General features: G+C 39.7%; 1 protein-coding gene across 1 annotated transcript; it reads left to right on the top strand.

Annotated features, from left to right (window-relative positions):
- The first annotated feature begins 11,990 nt into the window (after window positions 1–11,990).
- On the top strand, window positions 11,991–12,479 carry LOC149253875 (uncharacterized). The gene has a single exon (XM_089454613.1). It carries the CDS (start codon window positions 11,991–11,993, stop codon window positions 12,477–12,479), a length of 489 nt encoding a protein of 162 aa, XP_089310739.1.
- Window positions 12,480–19,876: the final 7,397 nt, after the last annotated feature.

The following is a 19,876-nucleotide window of genomic DNA, read 5'->3' as shown; positions in this document are numbered from 1 at the left end:
ATTATGCTCAAATGCAAATTTGAGCCTTGAGAAAATTCTAGCTACAAAATGTGGTTTCAGTCAATCTTCATTGAAGCATAAATGGTCTGTATAAACTAGAAGCATGCGTAGAAATAAATTGTACATGTCAATACAAAGAAAGCATATGATATAATTTCCATGTAGCCGAAGTAGAAAATACTAGAGACAAGGTTTGTAATCTCCATCGTGGTGAAGAAATAGAATGTAGTGTACAAAAATGGGTAAATTATATAACAATTTGCACATGGATTGGCATATATATTCTAGAATCTAGAATACAAGGGGAGTCTTATGGAAGGAAGCCCTTGATGATAAATATGATTTACCTTAGGATCACAATTTTATTGATATGCCATCACACATGAGAAACTCCTCTAGGATCCAATGTAATGGTTTCCTAGGAAAACAGGTATTAACTGCAACATTTTTCCTTTTATAGTTAAAATGGCCATGACAATACAACGAAATTCATTTTTTGTAGCCTATATTATAGGTTCAAAGTGAAATAAAAGATTTCTCTCATAATCATGCTATCGTATTCAATCGAAAAGAGGGTCCTTGATATGTACCAACATTTATTACGTCATGGTGATGAAAAATCAAGTCTAATTGAAGGTTTGAGATTAGAAGGAATGCAGTGTTAGCACACAACTTGTTCTTGCAGATTGTAACATGTCCCTTCAAATTTGTGGAGTGAGTATCATCTTAGAATAGTTTGGTATAGGTTGGCACTAATATCCATCAGCAAGTGCCCAGTGTAGACCTATGTAGAACTATTATATTACAGAGCTGCTGAGTGAACTAATTACGGATAACTTTGTTGTTGAACACTTACAAATATTGGAAAAGTAAACACATATTGAACTGCAATTTGTTTGTTGTATTTCTTACCACAGAGGAATGGGTGTGTTGGAATTATTTTAAGTAGGGATATAGTATTAAGTCAATGCAATGGAATTGGTTACATACATTGTAAACAAACAACAACTTCTCCATACACAAGATTCATTAGTAGATTTGCTAGTGAATAATCCTCTAGTTGCATCTTCTTTTTCTTAGCCTTTGAAATCATCACAAGTGCCTAGCAACCTAGAATATACTCACCCAGTTATAGTAAATTCATGTCGTTTCATTATCTTAGATATGTGGTGTTTTCTAAATTCGATTTTGAGAATAGTACAAAGTTTGTACTTCTTGGTGAATTTATTAAATGACTTAATGTTTGTGAGTTGTTAGATCTCACAACTGCTTGTTTGTTACCAATCAACCACATTGGATGAATTAATTATATTTTCTCTTGTTAGGCACACACGATGCACACGACTTATTTTACTCTATATATTATAATGTGTTGTACTTTCTAGTCCCATCAACCTATTTTGCTCATTTGTGGGCATTAATCCCTTTCTTTCTGAGCCAGGGTCTAGTGAACTGCTTGGTAGATCTTCCTAATGACTTTTACATGGAAAAACCTTGCTATTGAAAAAAGTTTAAACTTATTTTCCATTGTTACTTTGTAGTGAAATTGTTTTTTTGGTTTTTTTGTATGCCTTCTAAGTTATGTCATTCAATTTCAATCTACTAAAATGGTCTGACTCTCACTTTGCCAAAGATGGAGAAAGTTTGATGCTCACAATACTTCATTTAGGGAGCGACATTAACCCCCACTTTATGAAAGATTCAAATGATTAATCCCTCCACCAGAAGGCTACAAGATACCTATTATATGGCCAAATAGCAAGGATGAGTGTTGGTATAGCTGCATACGTGATCCGTCTTTATTGTTTCTTTCGTCACTGTTACAAAAAGGATAAAAGTATTGAAGTTCTAAAGCAATGGTAACTGCATATTATTTCACCCAAATGTTGTAGAGGATCTATGATAATAAGTTAGCATTGTTTCCAGACTAACTGCTTCTTACATGTTTTTATTGGCATAGTAATGTCCCCTATGAATGGATCAATAATGAAAAATAAAATCAGCATTGGTTGAGGAAAGAAGGACACAAATTCCTCTTCCCGGGTGGAGGTACAATGTTTCCCAATGGACTTGGTGAATATGTTGATCATATGGAAGAGTGGATCCCAAGGATCAAATATGGTATAGTCCAAACTATTCTTGATACTGGATGTGGGGTGGGTAACATTATGACTAGTGTTAATAGTTTTACCAAAACAAATCTAGTCTTTGACACCTTTCTAAATTTATATTGTCGATCACACGACATAGTTAGGTTATGAAGGAAGTGTACTCCATAAACATCAAAAAGGAATCTAGAGTCAGGTTAAACTCATGGATACACCATCAATGCACATGGTTGATCCACCTTATGATGTTCACTATACCTCAGATATGAGACATCCATATTATCAAAATAAAGCTAACAAAAAATTTCATGTCAGAAGCAAGACAATTAATAGTAACTGATCTAAATTTATTTTTCTATGCATCACTTTACTTTGCATAACATCTAAACCTACTCTTGAGCTGAGTTTAATAGTAAAAATTCTATTAGAGAGACATTTCTCTTCCCTCCTACTAGTTGTGACAAGGTGGATTTATACAATTAGTCCTTAGTGAACATGCTAACATGGTACTTAACAAAGAAAAATTGCATAATTACAAGTCTTTTCTAGAAGTTTATTCTCAGATAGCCTTACATCGAGTATTCATTAATCTATCTGTAATTTCTATTGCTTGCTATGATATGTAGATTTCTGTATCTTACATGATAAAGATCAAAATAAGTTATTTAATGTAAATGTTCATAGTTATGTTATTTGAATATGACTTGTGAGATCTAATGTATAAGTATAAATTTCCTTCTTTATACAAGAGAATACTTTCTATCCTGGTTGCAAGTTAGGGTGGTGATTTGCTTGATCGTGAAATTATTACAATGTCACTGGGGCCTAGAGATAATCATGAAGTGCAAGTGCAATTTGCACTTGAACGCGGTATTTCTACAATGATGGGTATCATCTCTACACAACGACTTCCTTATCCATTCAATGCATTTTACATGGCTCACTATTGTAGATGTTTCATTCCATGGAGAAAATTTGGTTTGTTTGATGATACCTTCTAAATTTTCGTTGTGTTCTATATTGTGTAATGGCTTGGAAGTACCCAAATTAACATGAATAAAGTGAGGACAAAAAATTGAAAATCATTACTCGGTAAAAATAAATATAGTTTCATTCTTATTACACAAACAATATGAATAACTAGTGGAAAGAGTATAAGTGCTACTACAACTAAGTGTAGGGGACTTCCACACAGCTCCCAATCAGTTTCTTATTCTTATTCTTCAATACTTTCCCAAAAGAAAAATATTTCATTCCCTTTTCCTTATTTAATAAATGGACATTTTCAAATTCACTTTTAGGTTGATTGTTATAGTTTAGGAAGTTGTACATACTCTATTTCTTTGGATTTGAAGTAGTGATTTTTTATGGGAAAACACATGTTCTTAACCATTAAACCCATAGTATTTATTTAATTGAATTACTTACAATTATTTTAATTTCATTTATGTAATTTCCTACTCCTATAGGAGTTATGAAACAAATCAGGAGTATTCAATGAGATTTTCTTTGGGGAAAAGGGGAAGAGAAAAACACGTGGGCTTTGGTAGCTTGGGATAATCTCTGTAAACCTAAGGACCATGGTTGTATGACCCTGAAATCATCAACATAATTTCGAGAGCCAAACATTGGTGGAGGTGGCTCAAGGAATCAACCACCTGTTGGGCGAAGCTTGGGAAGAAGAAATATGCAAATAATTGGCAAGAGAGGGATCATATCCAAATGTCAAGGCTCATCAAGGGCTCCCGCATTTGGAACCTTTCTTGGGAGAATAGAGCCATTGTACAACATCACAGTTTTTGGGAGATCCGAGCTTGTAACCTTGCACGGTTTTGGGAGGATAACTGGTAGTAGGAACCAAATGTGTTTAGAGAAGAACTAAACACTCTCAAAAATGACACTGACAACAAAGGTTTACTTATGGTAAGTGACTTTTGGAATCAGGTAAGGGACAATGGTAAATGGAGAATGTGGAAGGATCTTGGTTATAATGAAGAGAGTCCTTTGAAGGCCAGGCAGATTCTCTTGCTCTTGACTTGGAGTAGAGGAATATTTTGGTGTCATCCTCATCTGACCAACTGCAATGGGGTCAAAACACTGAAGGCACCCTTAACCTCAAAGAAGCTAAACGCATGGCCCTATGTTTTGATTATCCAAACCCTGATTAGGTTTGGAATGACCTTTGGCAGAACTCACAATGGATGAAAATCAAGTTGTTTATGTGGTTGGTTCACCAAAAGAAAATTCTCACATGGGAGAATCTTCTGAAAAGGGGTTTTGTTGGCCCATCCAAATGCCATCTATGTGGCTTATAGGAGGAGACGATGGAACATTTACTAAACCTCTGCCCCTTCACCTCTACCTTGTGGGATTGCGGCCTCAGCCTTCAGGCAAACTGACTGGGACAGAATCAACATCACCAACACTTTGAAGAATTGGAGGAAACACTTCTCAGGTAATGAAAATAGTAACAAGGCTTGGACTCTGGTTCTAAGAATTATTATCTGAGATGTCTGGAAAGAATGAAATGGCAGGCTTTTCAAGAACAAAACAGGCTCGACCAAGAACATCATTGTCCAAATTTTACGACAGCTCAAAGATACAGTAGGAGCCCTTATGTGGAAAATTTTTGAGGACCCTCCTTTGCCCCAAGATGCTCGCATACTACTGCAGCTGGGTCCCCATTCTCTAGTTCCCCAAGATATTGATAAGGGTGTGAGAAAAACAACTACTCGTAAAGATATCTGGTAGCCTCCTGCTCATGGTTTTTTGAAAATCAATATAGATGGGGCTTCTAAGGTTAACCTAGGGATGGCTGGATTTGGCGGTGTCATAAGAGATGAGCAGGGGCACATAAAGGATATCGTTCACAGTCATTTGGGGACTGCCACTAATAACATGGCGGAGCTCATGGCCTTAGAGCAGTGCCTAGAAATCCTGATGGAGTCAAATTTACATAACGCCATCATTGAAGCTAGCTTTGAATTAGTCAGTAATGCGACTAAGAAAATGTGTAATGGAATGACACCTGGAAAAGTGTTGAAACATTGGAGGCTATTGCAAGTCTTTCAACGTATTCATTCCCACTTGTGAACCCTGAGAATCATCAGCTTCATTCATGTGTGAAGAAAAGCCAATATGTTAGCTAATCATATGGCAAATGAAGGAGTGCTATGTAAGGAAAGCTATATTTAGTACGATTGGGATTCTATACCCTCTGGTAAACTGCGTGATGGTGTACTTCCAGACCATAAATAATGAGCAGGAGAAAGACTAGTGGAAGTAGGAGAGAGCAGATGTCCTTGAGCCCGGTTGAAGTGCTGAAGTAAATCCTAACTGTTGATCGCACAGTCAATGCTTACATCATAGCTAACTACGGGGGATGAGTATTTGGTAAACAATGTGCTAGTTGAAGGGCCGCAAGCCATAGGTTTTGATGGCCTTTTTTATCAGATGGATATTGGGTTTTAAAATGGTCAGAGGTTAAGTCTATGAGCGGACCTGAAGATTTATAGAACAATGGTATGTAATCTTTATTGGCTCTGTGAATCGGGTAAGTGTCGTGCAAGTTTCTGATATGATATCATTGACGAATGTTGAATCAAATGGGTTTTGATAGAATGTATATCGGGTTTTAAAATGATCAGAGGTTAAGTCTAAGAGAGGACCCAAAGTTTTATAGACCAATGGCTTATAATATATATCGGCTCCGTGAAGCGGGTGAGTGATGTGCAAGTTTCCGATGCGATAACATTGATGACTGTCAAATCATTTGGGTTATTGATTGAATGGGTATCAGGTCTTAAAATGGTCAGAGGTTAAGTCTAAGAGCGGACCCGATGTTTTATAAGACCAATGGCTTATAATCTATATCGACTTCATGAAGTGGGTAAGTGTCATGCAAGTTTCTGATGTGATATGTTTGAGGACCGTCGGATTAATTGGGTTCTTATCAAATGGATATTAGGTTTTAAAATGGTCGGAGGTTTTGTGTGTAAGGTTTTGGGTTTTGTTGACCCTATTGTTTTTTAATCACTAATGGGTCTGTCTTTTGGTGGTCTTTACACTTGTAAAGATGTTTACCATACGTAATATTTTTTTCGGTTAATTGAAGGCTCCACTCTTACATAACAAAAAAAAAGAATCAGGAATTGAAGAAAGAAGAGAACAATAATATTGGAGCAAAAAATGTGAAAAGAGAGAGAGAAGAGAATCGGTCAAGTGATATCCTTAGAGACTATATCTCATATAAGACACACATATAGAGACGGATGGTCAAATATTTAGAGTTGGTGAATTCACCTGTAATCCCTTGGCAACACAATAATAATGTTTTGAAGTGATGAAACAATATGTCATGTGTAAATTGTAGTCCAAGTAATATTAATTTGGGAACTCATATTTTAATACTTGACATTTCATATAATATAAATTATGTGGTTGAAATTATTTATAGTTGCACTTGATATTGTTCAGTGTTGTAATTAAAATATGTAACTTTGTGTTTTCATATTAGATGAACATGTGTATGACATTTTTTTTTAAATTTAGTCACAAAATCATAGTAATTAATTTATGTATATTAACAATGAACACATAAAATCAACCTAAAACTACTAAATTAGTATTTTATATTGATTAGTGATGAACATAAATAAAATGAATATACAACTAAATTAGTCTTTTATAAATATCATTAATGAAAATAAATGAAATGAATATAAACAACGAAATTAGACATTTATATAATGAATATGAAACTACTAAAAATATATAAATAACTACCGCAAACGATAAATTTGTGATTACAAATGATGACTAAATTTTGCATATATATGACTATTAGTAGCTAATTTACAGTTTCTTATAACAGGACCAAACTTTAGCCATATTTCTCTAGTGATTAATTGGTTTCAAATGATAGCTAAAATTTGCATATATATGACTATTAATAGCTAATTTACAATATCTTATAACACGACCAACATTTTTGTCATATTTCCTTAGTTATTAATTGGTTTTCTAGGGTGATCATATAGTAATATATTTTGTTGTATATTTGTCATTAATTGTGTCAATTAATGACTAAATCGATGACTAGATTAATGACCAAATTTATAACTAAATATACTACTATATAATAAAATCGAGACAACCAATTAATGAATAAGCTAAAAACGACAAAAAGTGGGCCGCATTATAAGATACTATAATTTCACTACAATTGGTCACTGACTGAAAAATGGTCATTTATATGCAGAATTTAGTCATTTTTTTAGTAACTAATTAACCATTTTGTATCGGTGATGGGAAAAAATCAAAAAATCATATCAATCTACTTTAGGTGAGAGGGAATATTGAAATCCAAGTTATTACCCAAGCGATTAAGTCTATTGATAAGGTATAAACATATGAAAAGTCTTCCTTACTCTCAAGATCTAGTTAGTATGTGTTATACTGAGTTTTAGTGATGCTAAGAGAGTACGTGATCTGATTTCCAATATGAAAATGGGAGGACAAATTAAATAGATTGGCAAGATTAAATTATGGAAAAGGAAGCATGAGTAGTAATGAACAAGATGCCCACAAAGTAAATAAAACATAAAAGTGTATGTCTTGCTGTCTAAGTGCTATGTACAATGCACTCTCAAAGAGAGTGAGAGAGAAAAGATGCTCTGTTGCTATGCTTCTTATAATACATACTATAGTACACATATATTTCAGTTACAAAATTGTCTTCTTAGTTGCTTAAAGCAGTTCTATTTTGTAACTGTCAGAGACTGTTCATCTTCAGAGAGCACCATGTGTTGTTTTCTGAACTTTTCACACATGTTAGGTTTCAATGATAGTCTTAGTAATAGTTTGTATTCTTGGATGTCGGAAACTGTACATTACATTTGATATGTAAACGCATAGGATGTGAGGTGGGCATGCATAGATTGCAAAGGTGTGTATGTGCAGGGTGAAACTTGGAACACGATGGTTATACAACGACTATTCTTGAGGTCTTGCAGTGTTTTCCCTCAACCCCACCCAGCAGCATTGATGAGATATTGCCAGGGGCGCTGCCCTTGGACCCTATTACAGGCACTACCAACCTTAGTGTTGGAATGTAGGGTTCAATTGCCTGGAGAGAAGCAACAAAGTATGATGGATAGCCACTTTCCAACACACATGAGGCCAACACCAAATATGTGTGGCTAAACCCAGATCAGTACATATTGCAGCAGAACTATCTTTGCTTTTGTAATGACTTCAACTCAATCGAGACACTAATCCTAGAAAAATACATAGAGTGGATTGACAAAAGCCTTAAAACGAATGGTTTATTCAGAATTGACAAGGTTGCAGATCAAGACTGCAGTCACACAGGTTGATTGAAGACCAGTTCATACACTCAGGTAGGACCAAACTAGGTGACAACTGCACTCCAACTGGTCATCTAACATCCAAATACAATCCATAATATTCTAGAGGGTCCTCATGTCTCCTATATTCACCAAGTAAAGTTTTCTGGATATACGTTATAATGTGTTCTACCTCTATTGACAAATGAAACTCAGATAAGAAATTTTTCCATAGGTTTTAGTGAACAAATGCACGAAGTGATTCAAGACAGGCCAATAACTCTATTTTGTAATTCATCTAGGATAACATGAAATATGTTTCTCATTTGAGTCTAAGAAAGTACATTTACTGCACTAAAGACATATACTAGATTTGATATCAACTGTACATCTTAAAATTACATTAGGATTTTGGGGATTAGGGTTTTGGTAGATTAAGGTTTCTCAAAATCTTAAATTAAGCTCGAAATTTAAGAAGAGATACTGAAATGAGTACAAATTTTGAAATTCTCGAGATGGTAGTAAATGGGTGCAACCATACATGAAACTTCATAAATAAAAAAAGCTTGGGAATATTTTATTCCTGTGGTCAAAAGATATGTTAAACTTTGATTCATGTGGTCCAAAAACATGTGAAACTTTGATTCGTGAGGTCAAAGTCTATGATTAACAAAAATAGATAACATAAACTGAGGTAAGATCATTTATTGATGTCTAGCGAATGACCACACTAGTAGGTCAATGGGACTTAAAGGTACTCTAAGTACACAGTTCAAGTTAATCTTACAATAATACACCTTAATATTTAATTATTATGTGCCACATTAAAATGGTGATACACTGGATAGACCAGACACATTATGTATGTTATTATGTTTACCTACTATCGAAGGGCATGTTTTACATTTTTTTTCAACCTTTGGGGTTGTATATGTGCACATGCATGCAATAATAGTACATACTAAAATTGTGCTACATGTATAGCCCCCTTTAGTTCCCCATGTATCCACTGAAGCCTCTTTTGACAAATAATTGATACCCTCGGTAGCAATTTCCTGAAGGACAAACTGATTTGGATATTACCAGCTCCACATCAAGATACAATTCACACATTTTGAGAGAATCATTGCATTAGTCTTTTTTCTTTCAATGTTGAGACCAAGGAAACTTTCGTTTTATGATGCTTGGAGTTTTCAACCATGGACCACACATGACATGTAAATTCTTGCTTATTCCAACTTTCCAATCATCAATTTCACCTTTGGTCAAAAGAAAAGTTTAAGAATTGAAAATGCTTTTTCGTTTTTGGGTTCTAGGGAACGAAACCCTAGCTCTGAGCTCTGCAACCTGCAGCCAATGCTCAGACCTGCGTATCTGCGCCATCAGCCGTCCACAGTGAGTCATACCCATCAGAACTGTTAGTAGTAGTAGCGACAGAGCTTGACTGCGTAATACGTCATGTCCTCCCGGTTGGGAGGGGCGGGTTCCCAAGCCCCCCCTCCTTCGAACGATCGTTTCAGGACTGACGGCGTACCCGTGAATCCCCTGTTTCATCATGATCCAACCACCGAACAAGGACAGACCTCGGAACAGCCTGACGCCCCAGAACAGCATGCAGTCACGGACGAAGAAACGACAGATAGTCCAAAGGCGTCACAACCAAAGGCGACTTCGGCAACATGCATCCCTAAAGTGACAGAAAGAATCAAAGTGGAGCTTCCAAGCCATAGAATCAATGGCGAGATACAGTACATGAAAGACCATGCACTCATCGGAAAATTTCTGGGTTTCTGGCCTACGGAAAAAGCCTACATGGCTGGATCGCTTCCAAATGGAAGCCCAAAGGATAAGTCTCCTTGCTTCTGGGTCCTAAAGGCTTCTTCACTGCCATATTCAACTGCCTGGAGGAAAAAATAAGAGTATTTGAAGGTGGCCCCTACTTCTTCAACTCCGCGGGTCTCTTCTTACGAGATTGGAAACCTAGGTTCAATCCAGATACAGAAGACCTCAGCCATGCTCCCGTTTGGATCCGCATGTACTCCTTACCCTCGGAATACTGGAGAGAAGAAACTCTGAAGGACATCAGCAATCGCATCGGTACCTTCATCAAGGCAGCAGAGGAAACAAAAAATCGAAGGTTCACCTCCTATGCCAGGATCTGTGTCCAGATGCATCTAAAGAAGACCCTAGCAGACTCGGTAAGCCTCTATCACGATGACTATGAATGGATTCAACCTCTTGATTATGAACATATCCCGTTTCGTTGCCGCAAGTGCCATGAACATGGCCATCTGTTCAGAGACTGTCCTCTGAATGCTCAACTCCATTCCACAGCCAATGAGGTTACCAAAGACTCTGAGGGGTTTGTCAAAGTTCCCCATCGCCGTAGACATGTCAAGAAGCAGAATGTGGATCCCTTCAGCCCCAAAAATCAGAAAGATGCTCCCCCTAGCCACAAGAAAGCCGACTCCTCGAATAGATTCCATGTCCTTACCCCGCAGGACCCCTCTGACTCTTCGCCTCAAAAAAACTCTCAAGCCACTCCCCCCCCACCTTCATCCGACCCGATCCACAAAAATCCCCTGGATCCCTCTTCATCAGAGTTGATCAGTTCTCCTCTTGCCTCGAGGTCAAAAATGCCAGCTACAGACACTGATTTGCAGCCCTCAGCCATGGATCTCGACGCTGCTCTAGCTCTCAGTTTGCAAGAAGGGGTCATGGAAGATCACCCGAACTTTCCCATCAACATGGAGGAAGACATAGAGAATGTAAGCTTGGACGGGCTGGACATTCTCAAACTGGAAGATGCATGTAAGAAAAAAGCTTATAACTCCATTCCCCCTTGGGAAATAGACAGATTGGAAGGGGTATTAACCAAAGCTCAGCACAAAAAATGCTTAGGAATTCAGGCAGGCAGTCCTTGGGATGGCAAAAAAATCCTAAAAGAAACAAAGAAGAGAGGGCGTAAAACAGATCTGCAGAGAACGATCATATTAGGAGAACAACTACTGGAATCAGGGAGATTCCCGAAGTTAACGAGGTTTTACAAGCCCCACCCCCATAGTTCCTCATGAAGCTCATCTCCTGGAACATGCGTGGGCTCAACAGCTCCTCAAAACACAGAATGTTAAAAAATATGATACAGTCAGAAAAGCCAGCTGTGGTCTTTCTACAGGAAACAAAAAGTACCACCACTACATTAGAAAAGATCTTCAACAAAGCCTGGAGCGGCAGTCGATCTGTTTCTATAGATGCAGCGGGAGCGTCGGGTGGATTGTCCATAGTATGGAACCCACAGATTCTTTTGCTGCAAGATTTCAATGCTACTCGTCATTTCATTCAAGCCACGTTTCATCTCATTGGAACGGATATTCATGGGCATCTCACCAACACTTACTTCCCACAAGATCAGTAACACAAACTAGAAGTTCTGGAAACATTAACAGACTTGAACTCCTCCAGACGCTTCCCCCTTTGGATAAGCGGGGGTGATTTCAACATCATCACTCATCTAGAGGAAAAAAAAGGAGGGCAAATGAAGCTGGAAGAAGACAGCAATGGATTCAAGGAATTCATCAGAAGTAACCAGCTCATCGACATCCAAACTTCCAACGGCACCTATACATGGACAAATAAGCGTAGAGGAGTACACAATATCGCTTCTCGGCTCGACCGATTTGTACTCTTAGATAACGCTATCCATCTGGGAGGAGACTTTCACGCTTCTATATTGCCTCAAGGGGGCTTGGATCACTGGCCCATTATGCTGCAATGGACCAGACCGGGAAAACACTGCAACAGGCCTTTCCGATACGAAGCCTTCTGGTCAAGTCATCCAAATTTCAAAGAAGTGGTCCAGACAGCATGGAAGTCCTTCATTCGCCCAGAAGGTGCAAAAATGTTCAAGTTTCAACAAAAACTTAGACATCTCAAGCAAGTGCTGAAGGCCTGGAACAAGAACCACTTCGGAAACATCACGGAATCCAGGCAAAAATTGGAGCAGGAAATGAGCATTCTCCAGTAAACTATCATCATAGAGGGTAGAACAGAGGAATTAGCCAACAAAGAGCAATCCCTTTGGCCGGCATTAGAATAGAGAAGATCGCAAGAGGAAATCCTCTGGCGCCAAAAATCTAGAATAAGATGGCTTAAGGAAGGAGAAAAAAACACCAAATTCTTCCATCGATCTACCATAAAATGAAGAATGCATAACAATATTGCTTTCATTAATAACAGTCAGGGGGGAAAATTAGAAAAGCATGAAGACATGGAAAAAGAACTCAGAGATCACTTTCAGGAAGCGCTCAAAGAGCAAACCAGGAGCAGAACAGCAGCCATACAAGAGGTCACGCGGCACATCCCCAAGCTCATCACGGACGAACATAACCAAAACCTACTTCAATCGGTCTCAAAGCAAGAGGTGGAGGAAGCAATGGCGCAGCTAAAAGATGGTAAGGCTCCTGGTCCGGATGGTTTTACCTCAAACTTTTTTCATGATTTCTGGGATCTAGTAAGCACCGAAGTTTGGGAACTGGTGGAAGAATCCCGCTCTACGCACTGGCTCCTGCCCTCCCTTAACTCCACCTTCATAGCGCTGGTTCCCAAAGGGGAGGAAGCTAACTTGCCTGACAAATTCAAGCCCATCGCCCTCTGTAATGTAATCTACAAACTTATTTCCAAAGTGGTAGCAAATAGGCTCAAACCTCTTTTGCCTCTTCTTGTTCTCCCGGAGCAGACTGGATATGTCGAAGGACGCCAGATCCTGGATGGTATCATCCTATCAAATGAGGTTATCCATTCCTTAAAGATCCTCAAAAATCCAGGCATGATAATGAAGCTTGATCTATCAAAAGCTTTCGACAAGCTTAGCTGGGAGTATATTAAGCACATGCTGCTTGCTTTTGGTTTTAGCGCCACCTGGACTCGTTGGATAATGAACCTCATTTCATATCCCTGCTTCTTGGTCCTTCTCAATGGCTCTCCGTCTCAGCCCTTCCGCTCTTCGCGTGGCATTCGGCAAGGGGATCCCCTCTCACCTTTCATCTTTGTCCTAATGGCGGAAGGACTCAGTCGTCTGCTTCACCATGCTATCACCTCTAAGACCATCAAAGGCATAGCGCTTCATGGACTCTCCCCCTTATCGCATCAGCAGTTTGTTGATGACACTATGCTTTTTGGACATCCCTCATCAGCTGAAGCAAAATCCTTCAAAGCCCTGCTTGAGCTGTTCTCTGAAGCCTCGGGCACCTCTATCAATGCTTCTAAATCTCAGCTTTTTTTCTTCAACACCCCTGTCTCCATTCAAAGAAACATCGCTCGCATCCTTGGCTTCACAATTGCTGTGCTTCCCTCCAAATATTTGGGCGCCCCTCTTATGCTCTCAGCTCTTAAACATGCATCGTGGAGATCGCTCCTGGACAAACTTGAAGCCAGACTCTCCTCCTGGACGTTCAGATCTCTCAATATAGCCAGTCGACTAGTTATGATCAAATCCGTTCTTCAAACTATGCCTCTTTATCTATTTTCTATCCTCGCTGCTCCCAAATGGGTCCTTAAAGCCATTCGCAATCTACAAAGGAATTTTCTGTGGGGATCATCGTGTCTTAATAGGAAATGGGCCCTAGTTAAATGGTCAGACGTCTGCCAACAAAAGTTCAACGGTGGACTGGGCCTACGGGACCCCTTGCACAACAATAATATCATGGGCGCAAAGGTCTGGTGGAATTGGCTTGTCAAACCACATATACCTTGGGCGAAGCTTTGGCAAGCTAAATATGCGTCTGGCAGTTGCTGGGAGGACTTGATTAGATTCAATCCAAGCAGTTCAGGCTCCATGATCTGGAACGCAGCAAAATTTCACAGCGCATTCATTCAAGAGTATAGTTTCTGGGAAGTTCATTCAGGGAACTCAGCGCATTTTTGGGAGGACTCATGGCAGCAGCTCCCAAAACTCGCCTCAATCTTCCAAAAACCCCTCTGGCAGACTCACATGCAACGCAACAATCTTGCTAACATATCTCAATTTTGGCAGCAGCACGCACACACAGACTATCAACAATGGAGGCCCACTAGTACTTGGCAGGAGGATTGGCAAGGAGAAACCTTTGAAGAAATTGAACAAGAACTAAATCACAGGAAGATCGAAAAGTCAAATAAGCAGGACAGATTGAGGTGGGGGCACACAACAAAAGGAGTCTTCACCACAAAAGAAGCCTACACTCTGCGGTATGCACAAAACCACAATGACAAAGATCAGCTATGGCGCAACATCTGGCAACCCAAATTGTGGCCCAAAGTCTCTACCTTTCTATGGCTTTTAAGCAAAAAATGAATCCTCACCTGGGACAATCTGCAACGAAGAGGTTTTATAGGACCATCCCGATGCCCAAATTGCTCTCTTCATTCAGAGAGCATTTTGCATCTGATGGAGACATGCCCCCTTGCAACTCAACTCTGGAATCAAACTGACAGATGTACTCAAAGATTAGGAAATCGTCAAGGGGATATAGCAAATCTTCTGAGAACTTGGCCCAAGACGCCATATCAAAGCCCTCTGTTGAACGCTCTGTGGACACTCATCCCAGGTTTTCTTTATTGGACCCTCTGGAAGGAGAGGAATAACAGAGTCTTCAACAATAGGAATCGCCCTCCAGACATTCTTTGGCTGCTCCTCAAGCAAAGCCTTCAAGAGACACTGGCGCTCAAGATTTGGCAAGAAACGGATTGGCTCTCCTCCCCCCAAGAGCTTCTCATTTGGAAATCATGGGATCTTCATGTTTCCTATGCTCCCTCTACTCCAACTCGACATCATTCAAATTGAATTTCGACGGCGCAGCCAAGGGGAATCCGGGACCAGCGGGATATGGAGGAGTAATTTGAAACGACAGAGGAATCATCCAACACGTCTTCTTTGGCTCGATTGGAAACGATACCAATAATGTCGCAGAATTGGAAGGTCTTTCGAAAGGTATATGTGTAGCTGATCAACAGGGGTTCTATCCGCTGGTAGCAGAGGGAGACTCCCAGATCCTTATCAATGCAGCTATTCGAATTCAAGCAGCAACACCAGCAACCAAGGTAGCCTCTAGCTGGAGATTGCTTAGCAGACTAGAAACACTGGAGGCAAGGCTCAGAAGCCCCAATAGTATCATCTTTCAGCATGTCAAACGATCCGCCAATAAGGTAGCTGATTGTTTAGCCAATCAAGGAGTCGATCTGAATAGTCACCCCTACTCAGGTAATCTCAATGACACAACAGACATTCAACTACAACAAGATTGCCTCTCTCTGGCAAATCAGGATCTCCAACCCCCGGCTGTGGGTGTTAATTAGCGCAATGAACGAGGAGGCGGCCTTATTAAATGGCAAGTGGCCGCTCGCTCCAGCCAAATGGACCGAAGCCTCGAGAAGCCATCACCTCGGTCCGGCCAACAGTTATGCGAACATTAATGGGCAGGGGAGAACAGTTGGTTGCAGAGGTATATTGGTCGTTTGCCTTGGTTTGCCGATGAGAGGTGTTCCGTTGGAAGGTGCGGGAAGCGCCATTGTCTGTTGGAAGCTCTGTATGGTCTTAATTGTGAATGGTGTGTTCGGCTCTTGGATGACTGCACCGTGGGTGCATGAGCCAAGACTCAGACCTTGGCCCTCGGCTACGGAGGCCCTGGTCTCAACCCTGGATTGTCAGAGAATTTACGGCTCTATGCTATGGTTCAGTGTATTGAGTGTCATTCTGCTCTTTTTAAGCAAAGTCTCTGAGCGCCTTCGACCTCCAGAAGCTCTGAGTGTCGCGGTGTTTCAGTTCCTCTGCGCCCTTGTTAGAGATTTGGCCCTTCGGCGCTTTGGTCATACCTGGTTCTGGTCTGCTCAGCTCTCTGGGAGAAATTTACCCCGTGCAGCTCCTGAAAAGGCTCGGCTTTCGACCTGTGTGGTAAGCATTGCTATTCGAATTCGTGTTCCATTACCTGTTTCTCATCTGTTGTATAAGTTGTTGCACGGGTTTAGAATCCTCGGTGGCGCAAAGCACTCGCGGCCTCTGGGCAAAATTGGTTATTTGTTGATTACAGGATGCCGCGTGAGAGGCTACGTGGCGCTTGCAGGCGGGGAGGTTCAAGAGGCGGTGCCAGAGGTCGGGCTTCATCGCCACGTTCCTTGGCATCCTTCGAGTCCCCGTCGGAGGAGATTAGCTCACCAGGAGCTCGAAGAGGGCGCGGAAGAGGCAGAGGGCGGGGAAGAGCCGCGGTGTGTCCATTTGGTTCGCACCCATCAACCCGCTTCAGGTTCCCGTGTGATCTGAACAACGCAATCTACTATGTTTCAGTGTGCATTGAAAAATGCGGCCATGCAGATAGACCAGAATCGCCAGCAGAGCCTCGGCCACCCTCGCCTGTTCAGGGTCCGCGATTACAGCCTGCGGAAGCCTCGGGTGCGGTGGCGGGGAATAGAACGGGAACAAGCGAGCCTGCAAAGGACGACGCGCCATACACAGAATCGAGTGCTTCAGACCCATATGCCTGTACAGTGGTGGAGGAGCAACTAGATCCATATGCCTGTCCAGTGGTGGAGAAGCAACCATCCACCTCCGTGGATGCCTAGGCACGTTGCATGGTCGTTCTGTGTGTTATGGAAACACTTTTTTTAGTCTCAGGATGTCGAAGTAGCAGCTACAGTAAATAATGGGAGTCAGTCTGTGATAGTTTTCGGGTCGCACCACTCAGTTTTTTGTATGTCGATTATAATGTCTGTGTCTGTCATGTCAGGTTTTTTGAATGTGGGATTTGCAAGGTCTGTAAACTCCTCCCTCGCCTCGGCAGGGAGTGGAAGTATAGCACCTAGGTCCAGTTCTCTGTTGGTTCTAGCTTGGGGTCAGCGGACAGTTTCATAGTCCCTCTTTTTCTCCGGCTCAGTTTCAGTCTCAGAATGTCATACTGTTCATGTAGCCAACTCTTTGTGGCGGATGTAACTCTCTTTGTAATCTTTTTTGTACTATAATAGAATTAGCATGATTTACAAAAAAAAAAAAAAGTTTAAAATCTTAGGTACATGAACTCCTAATGGAGAGGTAATCCTCCCTACAGTCAAAATATGTTAAGGTAAGTTTTATTTTGTCCAAAAAATGACCACAAACATATCTCAATGTTATTAAGGAGCAACGCTAATTTAATACAAGATTTGATTTACATAACCTCTCCCATATCTAATCTACCAACAAGAAGTAAAGATATAAGAACTAATGCAAGGAAAATAAAACGAAATGAGTACAAAAGTGAAAATATATACTGGTAGAGCATGTGAGATGGAACCCTAGGAGCCTAAATAGAAAGGAAGAAAGTCGCCTGTAAATCCTCAATCACTGTAAAGACCGTGATACCTTGTTTGGCAATATCATTTGGAGAATAATCGAGGCTAAGGGGACCCTGTTGCAGAATCCTAAGAGAGAAAATAGTGTGTGAATCAATGTAAAGAACTTGTTCACTCCTACCACTAAAGGCCAAGGGATGAGAAAAAGACTTTAAATTAACAAATGTGTACTCAATGAAATGAAATTGTCAATACTCTAAATCAGTGTTGAAAATATCGGTATTGGAAAACTACCGGTGAGGATCCTGAAAGCATATTATCAACAATATTGGCGAACATATCGACAAACATAAAAAACATATATTTTCATATTTTTAAACATATAATGAAATAATGAAATTTAACCAATATTTTATAAATATGACAATATTTAGCCTAGATTTTTAAAATATTGTGATATTTTGAAAATATCGTGATATTTTCAAAATGGAAAATATCGTGATATTTTCAAAATGGAAAATATCACAATATTTACTTATTAATATATCGTTTTGATGAAAATATTAGCAATATATTGGTGTAGATTTTATCCTCATAGATAAAATACTTCCATATGAATTCTAAAAAATAGAAAATAAACAATGGTGGGAGCATAAAAATAAAACATATATACACAGATATTTTCCCCTAGATCCCTAAACCAGGACTACCAGATTGATTTTTCATTATGTTCCTTTCAATGTTAAAATACAAATATATACACATCGAAGCATCCATAGAACCCAATGCACTAACCTTGGATTAGAACATAGCCGTAGTTCCCTTGATCGAATCTACAAAACACAATTGAATGAAAACCATCATGCCCAAAACCATGTGGGACATCCATGCACAAAACCATAGGTAGGTCTGCCCACCCAATATAGGGTCCAAAACAAATTTCTCGAGGCGTTGCCTCAGACCTCTTACAAGGGGGCTACCGCCCCCCTACATACCCCCCGATAGAGAGGGTAACCACCCCCTTGCGACCCCTTGGATAAGCATGATGCAACGCACAAGGGGTTCTTGGGCCCCCCCGTGGGTGGGGTAATCGTGGAAACAATATACCACAACCCAACAATCGGTATATTATCAACACTACTCTAAACGAAGAGAGTTTTTTCTTGTCCCTAGATCTAGGATCTCCTAGAACTACATAATTTGTTATAAATATGGCACTTGACCTAGGGTGTGGGACAAAACTTGAGTCTCTCTAAAGAAGGGCACCCACCTAGGGAGGAGGGGGTCTGGACAAGCCCTGCATACTCACCAATCAAATAGCTAGGAAAGTGATTTTATATGTGTCATTTCCACCCTATGGTAGACTTAGAAACAGAAAAAGCATAAATGATGCACCTAGTTGAGTCAGAACAAGGAGGAGCTCTGATCGAAAACTTAACACCTAATTGATAAAAAATTAAGGCACATCTAATCCGATACTAATAAGAAGTCAATATTAACTGAGAGAACATACAAACTAAGAGTTCCTTCACATATTCCAAGGACTTCCATTGACATTGGAAGCTATACATTATCATATATTAAAACTCATTTTTCTATGTAAAAATTAAGAGTTCCTTCACATATTTCAAGGGTTTCAATTGACATTAGAATCTCTACATTAGCACATATTAAAACTCATTTCCCTATGTCTTAGATGGGATATCAACCTTAAATGTTTGGAAAGACACATGATTCTTGATAAGTGTTGCACATTTCCTATCAAGGTAATGCATAAGATCCTTGTGTTAGAGCCTCCACCAAACAATATGCCCAACTAGGTTGAAGGAGAATTTAAGATAATTAATAAGAAAAATCCATACTCAATCTTGTGAGAAAATTAATTTTCATTCGATGGCACCTACTTTATGACTTTCTTACAAAATCAGAGTTGTATGCCCTTTAATGTTTCTACTCATTTTTTTTTTAAGTTTCACGTTTAGCTAACAGACACATCTACTTCTTCCTAACAATATTCTATAGAATGTGTTCAAGGGCCTCGATTTATTTTCACAATTTTCAATTCTTGGAAAGCATAAATGATGTAGTAATATACCTTATGCAAGTTTGAATGTGGTCACAGTG

The sequence above is a fragment of the Pinus tabuliformis genome, chromosome 7 (genome assembly GCF_031772625.1).
Source record: "Pinus tabuliformis cultivar Carrire ecotype Pingquan chromosome 7, CPIR1, whole genome shotgun sequence".
NCBI classification, from domain to species: Eukaryota; Viridiplantae; Streptophyta; class Pinopsida; order Pinales; family Pinaceae; genus Pinus; species Pinus tabuliformis.
Note: the sequence above shows the minus strand (reverse complement) of the source record. Positions and strands in the feature narration are given on the sequence as shown.